Source organism: Caretta caretta, chromosome 2 (genome assembly GCF_965140235.1).
Source record: "Caretta caretta isolate rCarCar2 chromosome 2, rCarCar1.hap1, whole genome shotgun sequence".
NCBI lineage: Eukaryota > Metazoa > Chordata > Testudines > Cheloniidae > Caretta > Caretta caretta.
Window position 1 is genome coordinate 57,014,238 of NC_134207.1, and position 12,435 is coordinate 57,026,672.

General features: G+C 41.6%; 1 protein-coding gene across 5 annotated transcripts in view; it reads left to right on the forward strand.

Moving 5' to 3' along the window:
- Positions 1–12,435, forward strand: part of JPH1 (junctophilin 1) — a 247,022-nt gene that overhangs the window by 89,686 nt on the left and 144,901 nt on the right. Inside the window, exon 4 of one of the 5 annotated variants that reach the window (XM_048840983.2) lies at positions 10,771–10,826. The exons of the other annotated variants lie outside the window; for them this stretch is intronic. Coding sequence (XP_048696940.2) covers positions 10,771–10,811 — 41 coding nt within the window. The 3' untranslated portion in view covers positions 10,812–10,826. Of the gene's footprint in view, positions 1–10,770; positions 10,827–12,435 lie in introns of those variants that run through there. 5 annotated transcript variants of the gene reach the window in all.

Here is a 12,435-nt window from a genome sequence, read left to right on the forward strand (position 1 = left end):
CCACTGAAGTCAGTTGCCAAACTCTCCTGGGAGCAGAATCAGACCCTTGCACTTGAAATGTGATATGGCAGCAAAATAGCTAATGCTATTTTAAGCTGTATACGCAAAGGCAGCATGTCATGGAGAAGGAAGGTATTAGTCCCTTCTCCACGTGACTGGTGACACTGCACCTGGAATACTAAGGTTATTTGGGGGCACCTCAATACTAGAAAGATGTGGACAAGCTGGAAGGTATTCAAAGAAATGTTACAAAAATCAGTGTGTCATTCTACTGTGACAACTGACTGTAAAAACATCTGTTTATGCCACATATCTGCATATATTCAGTCATATCTGCTTATTTTAGTGACAAATACATATTTAATTATTTTCACTAATGTCAGTCCTGCAGAATCAGCACATCATGGAGAGCATGCATTAGATTTTCTGTTTGATACAAAACCATTTTTAGAACAGAATACCATTTGGCTGCTTTAGTTAATATTGGTTAAAACTTTTTGATGTATTTATTCAGATTTTACAAAATATGATCAAGGGTTACTCTTCAGAGCAATTGTAAAATGAATAAATGACCAGAGGTTCTAATAACTGCACTGTACTTCCAAGAAGCCCAATGAAATTAAATATTTTGAAAAGGATTGCTATTATATTTGCAAAGCCTAAAACTTTATTTATCTTGGCAGTTGTACCATATCAAGGTGTCTGCCTACGGGGGAGCAGCTCAGTGGCTAAGTGAGCCTTTAAAAGTCAGTGGCACTCATGTAGATTACAGCATATGTAAGTTATTCAGCCAGGAAAAATTAAGCCTGTCCTGCCCTGGCAGCCATATCTCATTGGAATATGATCTTGTCAAATATAAACTAAGTACAATCAGTCCTGGCTAGTAAAGGGATACTTAGGAAAACAAAGTGCCTTCAGGAAGCAGTGTTGGTGATTCAATAAGTTCCATTCTTTCCTCTGAGACAATGAACTCATGTCCCAGCGTGGTGTTGTCGAGAAATGTACTATTCACAGTGCTATCCTTCATATCAGATCCAAATCCAGGTACAGTATTTCCAGATGGGGCTCAATAGATGTGTAGGGGCCTACCATTGAAGGATTAGGCCCTAATTTACAGTGCAGATACTCACATGAGTTCAAAATGTGCTGTTTACACAAACATTCCTCCTCCTCTCCTCTAGACGTTTGCTAGGATATTCAGAGAGGGTATGGCTGCATGCCAGTTATAAACCTGTGGCTGGCCCATGCCTGCTGACTTGGGCTAAGGGGCTGTTTAATTGCAGTGTAGACTGGAGCCCGGGCTCTAGGAACCCAAAAACAGGAGGGTCCCCAAGGTCAGTTTCCATCCCGAGCCTGAATGTCTACACTGCAGTTAAGCAGCTCCTTAGCCTAAGCCCTGTGAGCCTGAGTCAGCTGGCACGGTCCAGCTGCAGGTGTCTAATTACAGTTTAGACGTACCCAAAAAGAACACAGAAGGGGCACAAACACTATTGTCACTTAAGTGTTTACTGATAGCCATTTGAGAGATTCACTATTCTACTATTTACACTATCCGATCAAGTCCCTTTATACATATTGTCCATCTTGTAAATTTGTATTTGGAAATTTTTTGAAAATGTTGCTTTTAAGGTTTATTTTGAATAATGAGAAATTGGTGTCTTTTTTTTACTAATTTGAAAACAGCTATGGATATTACATGCAAAAATCCTGCCTAAATACTGTACTCAATTAAGTGAATGATAGTGCTTAACGTAGCTTTGCAGGAATTGATGGGAGGATTTGATATTGCATTGAACGATTGAGACATGTTACCTTTCAAAGTTTTCCCTGTTAGATAAACTTGTTTACCATGCTGTTTGAGTTGCAAGTTCATGATGTTGTACACAACCTGGACCATTTTGCAAGTTCGCCTACATTTTTGACACTCTTATACTTTCTCTAGCAAGTCGGGTAATGTTTGGATGGAGTTTTAGCCTTTGTAATACGTTCTTATGGTTTGTGAGTTAAGGATCACGTTATGTTATGCTAACAAAGTCACTTCCGTTTTATAATGCATTTATCTCTAAAAGGCAGGAGGTTTAGAAGTACAGCAACCAATCTCCAAGCCATGTCAATAGTTTATCCCCAGCATGTCGACAGCAGAGCAGAATAAATGACAGACTTGGGAACTGACCTTGGCCAGGCCTGTACATGGCCTGTAACTTAAGTGACTAAGCACTTTTGGAGTTTGGCTAGAAGCAGGTCAAAGTGTGTGTTTGATTGTAGGCTTGGAAGAGGCCCTATCTTGTTCATGGGTGTAACAGGAGAGTTAAGCACCAGTAAAGGTTTTGAAAGAATGAGGCATTGTAGCAAAATTACTTGGAAGTTGTTTGTGGTGCACTATGATATTGGTCTCTGAAAAGAAATAAAGCAAGCATTTCAGAAGGCAAACTTGATGTACAATATTTTGTAAGCCTAATGAATACATGGGTTTCTACACATGGGGTACACAGTAAACTGAAGGCCTGCAGCAGTTAAAAATTAAAGTAGCCTCTCTTACTTTATGAGAGAGGGAGAGGTGAATTTGAGACTACTTTAGAGCCAAATGGGGATTTTGGGATGCCACCTTTTAAAGTTTGTCCTCAGACATATTTGTGCATCATGACATTTACATCACAGCATGATGACATGGCATTGTTGGATTATAGCACAATCTGCCGTGGCACAACATCATGTTATGTCATACTGACCTCAAAAGATATTTTGGCTCACCTCTGAAGTTGCATGCCAAGGGGCTGCCCTGTCCAGTCACAACAATTCCCCATACAAAAATCAGATCTGGAGGATACCCTAAAGAATGTTCAAAGGCAAGAGCAGAGCTATTGGCAGGCACTGGCATCACTGTTGCCTCCGATGTGGAAGGGGGAGGAAGAGTAATGATAAAAGAAGCAGCACAATTACCCAGAGACTTTGAATCCCAAATCTAGGGGGAAAGTAGTTTCAGGCTGGAGAAGTTGTGTTCTGTGGGGGCGTGGGGGTGGTTGGTGGAGAACCTGAGAAGGTTGGGAAGGATCCCAGATAATTTCTGAAATTTAGATATTATCTGGGCATTTTTATATTATACAAAATTTGCCATATCCTGTCTTTTCTTTGGCCTGGTGTGCAATACAAATTTAGATCGATCTACATAGACTTGCGTCAACCTAGTTGTGCATTTGTTTACACCAAAATTTGTATCCCTCCAATGTAAGCACCACATTACGGTGATGCAATAAGAGCACCTCCCCAAGTAACACAAAGCCATGACTTACCTACTTAGGTCTACACAGTGCGAGTGTACACACTGATTACTAGCACTGATCCAAACAGTCCTGCGGCAGCCATCCCACATTACCCCTGTCCTTGCAACAGTGGCCGCTCCAGTCACAATTTTGAACTCCGCTGCCCAGCGGTCACAAAAAACAGCCACTCCAACCCCTCCCCTCCCCTGTTTTAAAATCACACACATGTTTTTGAAATGCCTTTTCCTGATTGCCCACCTGGGTAAGCACACCTACCTGCTCACCTTTGTTATGTACCTAAAACCATGCCAACTCCATGCACACTGAGCGCTATTAGATGTGCTTCTGCCTGGAGCAGGCAAGAAGTCTTTGATCTACTTGGACTGTGGGGAGAAGAGGCTGGGCAAGCACAGCTATGCGGCAGCCACAGAAATATCAACATTGACCTGCAGATTGCAGCGGGGACGCTTCAATGGGGGCACGATAGGCATGAGCAGCCGTGCTGTGTGAAAACAAAGGAACTTCACCAGGGATACCAAAAGATGAGGGAGGGCAACAAGAAATCTGGTGCTGCCCCACAGACATGTTGTTTTTACAACAAACTGCTTGCCATACTTGGCAGTGACCACACCAGCACCCTGCATTCAACGTGGACACTTCGCAGGAGCCCAAGGCAGAGACCCTTCCTGGGAAAGGCAAGGAGGAGGGCAACACGGCAGGAAACTCAAATCCTACTGTGAGCCAGGAGCTGTTTGTAACTCCACTGGAGTCAAGCCAGTCCCAAAAGGCAAGCACAAATGACCCCACTGATGAAGGAGAAGGGAGCTTGGGTAAGTGTGCATATGTATTATTCCTTATCAGTTTTTTGCTTTACATTGTCCAAAATCTCGTCTCCTTCCCTCCCTTTTTCTCCTCCCTCTCCACTATTCTTCCCCATTTAAAAATGGTGCCCATCCCATCTGCAAGTTTAGCAAACAGTCATTGACTTTTGATTGCTTACTTTACCTGTATAATATTAAAAAATAGAATGTTAGGGAATAAATTCAAAAAGATTAGTATGGAAGTCCAATTACACAATCCATATCAGATCAGTGTCCTTTCCTCAGGTAGACAAATAGAGGTAGACTCAGCATCTGCTTTTCAATTCTTTGGCTTGTTGGGCTAAGCAGAGGGGGCCTCTCAGAGTACTTTGCTTATATGGATAGAAATGTTCCTTTTATCCTCTTGAGAGATCTTGACAAAATTTTCATGGAGATACTCTGCAGTCCTCTCCTGAAGATTCTAGGGACGACAGCCTTGTTTCTTCCACCACAACTGGGGACTTTCCTATGGGACTATTCTGCCATGAGTTCAGCAGGCACCATTGTAATAAACAAGCTAGTAGCATATGAGCCTGGGCAGCTTCAGGACGCCAGTAAGAGCTGCGTTCTCTATTCCTTTGTCACTCTTGGGAGTGAGATATCAGCCAAAATCACTACTGCTTGTGAAAATATTGCCAGTATTCATTGTCCTTTCCCTAAACCCGGGGCAGGGCCTCCAGTATTTAAAGCTTCAGGAACAGAACACCTTCCCACCCTCCCCACTAAGCTAGGACGTGCTCACTAGCGTTTGAGCTGCAGAGCAGTGCTGTAACAAGGTGCTCCAAAGTTAAAGTGACAGTTAGCATTTCTCATTAAAGGTGGGTATAGGAGTAATTGAAGGGAGTTTGAGACTTCTCTTTCGCTTTCCCTCGTGACTGTAAATCTAGTGGTGTGGCTGTCTATTTCAATGAACAACTTCTGGCGTGGTGGCCTTGAGAGGTGCCCTCTGTATGTTGTTTGAATGTCTGACCCTGATCAGGAGAAGAAAGAAGAGGACTAGAGAGGATATGTTCTCCGAGATCCTCCAATCCTGTACAGCCTCAGGTCATGAACTCAGGTCTTGGAGGGGACATATGGCCATGACCATGGACAAGGACCAAGAATGGAGAGAGTGGTTGCTGCAGGAGAGAGAAAAGGACCCAGAGGCACATCAGGAAGTGCACGGGGGTATAATGGGTTTGCTCAGGCAATAAACTCAGATGCTGCAAAGCATTACTGACCTACATCCCCAGAGATCCAGGATTCAGCAGCCTTTCCAATCATTGGAGAACTCCGTGGTTGGTCCTCCCTAGGCTGTCCTGTTGACAGCCATCTCTGCCTTGTTGCGGTCTGTCCCCTTCTTTGACTCCGCCTCATACACAAGAGAGACCCTATTTCATAAAAGCATCAAACAACATTACCGTGACTGACTGTTAAAGGTTCTTTTAAGGCCTCCCTCACCCACACAGCTCCACAGTTGTCTTCTAATAGCCTTGGGTTTTGGCTGTTGAAATTCAGCAAACAGCCTGACCACCTCACCCCTTCACTGTGGCAGTAGCTTTTCCCCCTTCACCTCACAGATATTCTGCAGTACACAATGTGCAGCTATAACAAGGGGCATGTTTGCCTTATTAAGTACTAAGTAAACAGCACTGGTATCTCTTCAATGTATCAAAAGTACATTCAACTGTCATTCTGTACCTGCTGAGCCAGTAGTTGAAACTTTCTTTGGTGCTGGGCAAGTGACCACTGTAAACCTTCATGAGCCATGGGAGCAAGAGGTAGTCTGGGCCCCTCAGAATAGCTATTGCTATTTCAGTATCATCAGTGTCCCTGCTTTCAGCTTTTTGAAAAGTCCTGTGTTCTTAAAGAAGAAAGCATCATGCACCTTCCCCTGACCAGCCCACATTGATATTAATGAAGCACCCACAGTGATCCACTAGCACTTGGGTATTGAAGTTGATGTATTCAGTGGCAAAGTAGACTGGTGCCAGAATAGTGATATGGGTGCATCTACCAACCCACCGCAATTCAGGAACCACAGTGTTGTCAATCCATCCATATGTCCTTCGCATTACCCAGGGTCACAGTCCTGTGTAGCAGGAGATGCTTAATGGCCTTACGCACAAGGATGACAACAGCCCTCATTGTGGATTTTCCAACTCTAAGCTGATTGCCCAGTCCAGCGTTGCAAGCTTCGCATGGTTGCCACTTGCTTCTCACTGACAATGCAGCTGTTATTTTGGTGGTCCTACTGGAGGTCTGGGTGAGCTTAGCACACAGATCCAGAAATGTGATATTTTACAACCAAAAGTTCTGCAGCCACTACTCATCATCCCAAATGTACCTTATGCTGCAATTCTACCAATCGGTGCTCATTTCTTGAGACCAGAAGCAGAAATCCACTGTGTGGAGCTGCTCCTTGAACACCAGCAACAGCCTGGCATTTTTTCCCATTGAGTCTGTCAGCCTCCAGTTTCTGCACTTGAACATCTCCACGTCTTCGTCTTTACAATCCCAGTTATAATAGTATTTGCTCAGGTTCTTCTAATACCGGAGAATTGTGCATGCTGTATTAGCAATGTTCATGAGTATTGTGCTGAGCTGTTCAGAGTCCATGCTTCTGCCAAAGAGACTGAAAAGCGGCATGGAGGACTGTGGGAGTTTTGCAACCAGCATGAAAGTTGTGAGCTGTGGAAAACATTATGGAATGGAGAAAGTGGCATGGTAGGAATTTGACCCCAGCTCCCAGAAATCTTTGGGTGAATCACTGGTATTTCACAAAGCACGGCAAAAATGTCCCACAAGGCATTGTGTCAGATGGCAGCACAGGACGAGCTCAGATACTTACCCGGGGTGCACCACATTTTACATGGATACAAGCACTTGTGATGAGTAATGCAGCGCCAAAGCACGCACCCAGGTATGCATGGACTCAAGCAATATACAAAGGTCATTGGCTGTACACCAAGGTAACTTGCATTGACCAAACTTTGTAGCATAACGTGGCTTTTTGTCTTGTAATTTGCCTATCTGGGCAAATCTATTGACCCTGAGACATCTCAATGCTAGAGCTAGCAAGTAGGAAAAATATATTCTTGCCAGGCAGGCCAGAACAATTTTAAAATCCAATCCAGAGAAGTAAAGTTTAATGACTTCCTGAGCACACTGCTGACTGGCACTTAAAAATCCTGGGTATACTGACTAACCAGTCAGAGGCTGAAAATGCAAATCAGCTTCTGACCTCAAGTTCCTTGTAAACAGCACTGAATGCTGTGTCATCAACTATCCCTTTCCTTTCAAATCCCAGCTGAAATTGTATTCTAAGCCTTTGCCTAGACCATGCATTTCTCCCTCCTTCTGCTATTATTCATTTTTAAACTACACAATTGTATGAACCGTGTTCTCAGGTTCAGTTATTATGAAAGATGCTGTACAAGTGAAGTACTGTTTCTGTAACCCCTGATTTGACTGTGTTACTCAAAACTTGCTCAGAGCTTGTGCAAACTTAGTCTGTTTGTTTATATTATATGAACAAGATGGAACATGCTACTGAGTATGTTGTGTTACTTTGCCAATAATTTTTTGGTACAATTGAGTTCACCGAAAGGTGCTAGATCAACAGTGTTCCCCACCAAAACCCCTCAGATATGCCCAGGAATGGGAAACCATCTTTAGGAGTGAGAAGAATACTTGAGTGCTGGATCCTGCAAGGTGTATACTACTTGAAGGAGATCAGCACCTTGAGGGATTGAGTCATTAGTCTCCAGTTCCATTCAGTCCTTGGTCCCTGTACAGATACTGCTAGCAAATCTCACCAAACATAAATAAATCCACAACCATAGGAGGTGGTAATGTGGACAAAACTGTCCACTGACCCCAGCAACTCATTTTACATGTACCTCTAAACAGCCATCCATTGACATGTGCTGCCTAGCAGTGAAAAAGCTCTTTTTTCGTGTAATTTAACCTTTAGAAATATTAAAATAAAACATAGGCACCAAAGACTTTAATTATAGCTCTTCCTCCCGCCACATACTCACATCCACAATGAAGTAATAATAAAAAATCCTGTCTTTCTAAAGTTTACTGAATACAGTTATTTTCACCCTAGTGCTGACTCACTGAAATACTTAGTTTAAGAGACTGATGAAGGATTATTTTTATTTCCTTCCCCCACAGTTGTCATCCTGACTTCTGAGAACTGCTTACCTCTAAAGGTCCTACCCTGCAAGTCTCTAACGTGAGAAAGTCTTGCTGAAGTCTGTGAGCATTCTCCATGTCCAGGACCTGCAGGATAGGGACCTTCTAATAATACAATTTTGAGCTCAGGTTTAAGTCAGACTTAAGTCATAAATATTCAGTAGCGTAAAAAATAATTCTCACTGACAGCACAGATATTGTTGGCAGCTGTAGTGTTACAGAAAAACATTGATCCCCACACAGGATAACAAAGTCACAGGATTTTCACTAATTTATTCCTCAAAACGGTGAACATCAATCAATAGTTGTAATACACTGTTCAAAAAAGATCATTCAGTTGTTTAAACAACTAGAGCTTCAGCTTTTGCTACAACCAGTGTGCTCTTGCTTTGTTCCAGGTTACAACACAGTAAAGACCTGTGTATTTACCTAATAATTATTTCGTATTTCTGTCTTCCAGATCAGAATGACTATAGTAATTACTTTTTAATTACTAAATGTAACTCTCAACTAATCCACAGTGGTATGACGTATCAATGTATCTATGTGTTGTTTCTGAGGGCCAAGTTGGAGAATGGGCTTGCAATTATTCAGACATTGGACTGGGATTCAGGAGATGCGAGTTCAATTCCTGTTCTGCCCAAGACACTCTTTGTGACCTTGGGCTATCACTTATCCCATGATACAACAAAGCTCTTAAGCACATGCACAGTTCCACTGACAACTAACTATTGAGTTCAGTGGGACTATTCAGTTCAGCGTGTGCTTAAGTGCTTTGCTAAACTGGGGCCACAATCTCTTTGTGCCTCAGTTCCTCATCTGTAAAATGGGGATTTGATATTTCCTTTTGCTGCCCTTTTTCTGTCTTATCTAATAGGATTGTAAGCTCTTCAGTCTCTCTCTTACTATGGATACGTCCACTGCTTAGCACAGTGGGGCACCAATCTTGGTTGTGCACTTAAAACATGGATGTAATACAAATATTAGCAATAAATCCTTCACTTAGGCACTGCACTGACTTCAGTGAGCAGTGGATCTGATAATGTCATCATTACACCTCTGGCAGTTTGGGGTGAGGATTGGAACCAAATTCTGGGAGCATTGCGTAGACATTTCAGGGAAGAATTTAGCCTTAACACAATATAACTACACTTATTATCATTAAAATGAACAGAAATGTCATTCATTACCTAGGAATTAAATCTACTGAGTCCAAAAGCAACTATCATTATTAGTAGTAAATCAGTTATATGGAAATAAAATAGGTTAGGGGATGTTACATAATTATGCACTCCAGTTTAAAAGAAAGGAATAGGTGTATGCTTGATAATTACCACTGAAATACTCTGAAATCGAATTATGTACTGTCATCGTGTACTATACTTTGGATGACATTAGATTCTGTATAGAGAGTTGCCATCTTTTCTTTGTCTACAAAACCCTGCTTACATAAAATTGCACCATTTTAATTTTTCCACGCTAGGTTTCTCCAGGTTTTAAAATGGTGCCTTTTTTCTAGAAAATTATTTGTAAAGTGCTTCTCTTTTAACAAGATCTTTAAATATTTTTTAAATTTAATATAAGTCTATACAGAAGGAAAGACTGAACAATGTTTACTGTACATACAGGTGTGTTTTGTTTGCCATGCTTTAGATGCTCTTCTCTACCGAAGAGCAAACACAGTTCAAAACTAGTCTCTAGAGTAAACTGTACATGGATCTTTATATTTTAATCACCATTATTCCAATTATTATTATCCAATTAGTCACTTAGGTAATGCCAGGTGACTCTCAAACCAGCATTTCTGCATACAGTATGTAATGATAATACTATTTCGTAGTTTTGTAGACCTCCCACCCAAACCACTTACAAAATATTAAGGATTGTGGCTGGGCCTGCGTAGGAATGCAAGTAGAGAAGAAGGACACAAGGAGCCTATCTTGTGCAGGGAGCCAGCCACGTTAGGAGTAGAGGGTTCGTTAGACCTGTCGGTATGGCTAGCTTCCAGAGGGGAGCTAAAAGGGGTGGGCTGAGAGCAGAGCCCCAGACCCACTTCCTTCAACACCAGCAAGTGGAGTTGGTCTAATAGGGGAGGATGCACATTTCACCCTTCAAAAAGTTGGTAGAGCTTCTTATACAGCATGTTGTTACCTACAGGCCTAATAGGCATCTGACTTAGTCATCTGGACTCCAAATGTTGCATGACCCAGCTCAACTGTCACTGTTTGGCCTGGAGCTCTCAACATTTTGCATGCTGGGATACCCACCTCTCCATTTAATCATATAGAAAAACCCTCTTTTCTGGAAACCTGTTCATATTCACCAGATTGAGAACCCATGATCCCTAGCCCTAATGAGTTAAGCTTCAGGCAGTAATTCCTAAGAGGGAGCACATTCATAGACATATTTAAGGGTGCCCAGTTGGAAAGATTTTACTGGTGCTAACAGGATTTCCCATTTTAAAACAGGGAATAGCTCCAGAACAAGAGAGATGTTTTCAAGCAGGTGAGTCAGTTGCGCCCACTAAATTATCTCTTTTGACAGGCGAACAAACTGAGGCAAAGAAAAGTTGTGACTTACCCAAGGTCACACAGGAATAGAAGTAAAAATCCCAAGAGATCAGGATGTAGTGTATTCAATTTTAAGAGCAACTGAAAGTGTACTATTACACTAGCGGAATAAGTAATTTAAAAATAATATATTGTCATGCCATTTTAATTATTAAACCATCAAACTGTTACTTGGTTTATGTGTTAGCATGCACAGCTGGACCAGAAGATGAACTGGTTCACAGTGAAAACACTGTATCACAATAAACACTCCTTTTTTCCAAGTGAGAGAGACAGGCAGAGACTTGATTAGGCCAGGATTTTTCTATCATCCAAAATGAGTCATTTGTACTAATTACCTTTTTTGAAGAGAGGAATTGCCTTTATAGCTGGCAAAAAAAAATAGGATTAATTTTTCATTATACCTCTGAAGATATAGAAATAAATATAAAAAAATACAACACGTGCTTATTAAATTACACTAATGAGATTGGGAGAGTCACTGCCAGATGGTGAATTTTGGATATTTAGTGATAAGGGTTCAGATCCTGCCTGTGAAGCATAAAAGCCCTGAACTGAGGAGACATGCTGCTCCTAGGAAACAGCAGGAGGAATCATGCTTCAGGGAGACTAAATTCATCCCTATCCACCCTAATGCACAAAGGCAGGCTACATATCTGTATGGGGTGCACCCTGCCCTCCTGCTCCAGCTTTAGCCCCTCTTCCAGGCTGATGAGGAGGCAGGAGCAGGGCCGTGGCCTTGGCCCCATCTTCTCTCTGCCTCCTTAGGGTTCTCTGTATCCCAAGGGAATAGGGATGGAGAAGTCCCTGTGCTCCCTGGAGTTCAGAGACTACAATTTTGCCAGTCCCTCCTTTTTAAGCCCCTTACACTCTCCCCTTTTACTTCAAAGCTGTGTAAAAGACGAAGCAGAATGTTGCTCTTAGTGAACAAAGGCAATAAAAAGAAACCAAGCTCCAGCATTACAGAGTGTACTTTATTAGTTTTTCAATTACATTTCAGCTTTAACTAGCTGTGAATAATACATCATAGAATATTGCTAAATGAAATACTGCCAACTCTTGTGATTTTTGTGATAGTTGGTGTTTCCTTAAAGTCAGCTTCTGGAATCAAGCAATTATGTGACAATCTCTGCTCTTTTTTTGTTTGTTTTGTTTGTTTTTTAAAGTATATTTCTAGACTTCGTGGTTGTGGAGAAAAGCTTGGAAATGTGACTAGAGTATGTCCTAAGGGCTAACAAGAAGGCAAAGAAAACAATTAGCTTTTTTTAAAAAATCTCATTACTATTAAAACATTGTCATGATTTTTGAACCCTTGAAGACGATATTGTAAATGTAATGAAATATATTTTGTACAAATAATGACAAACTAATAAGACCTTACTACAGATCAGTATTAAAACTTTAAGAGGAAGAGAGACCATCAATTTGTATTTGTGTGTTAGGAAGTCCTTCCTTCACTGAGTTTCTGTTGCACAGGGACACAGCCTTTTAGTGGCAAACTAATTCTCAGATTCCAACAGCAACAAGTTACAATATTCTTTACAAGATGTTATTATTGTAAAG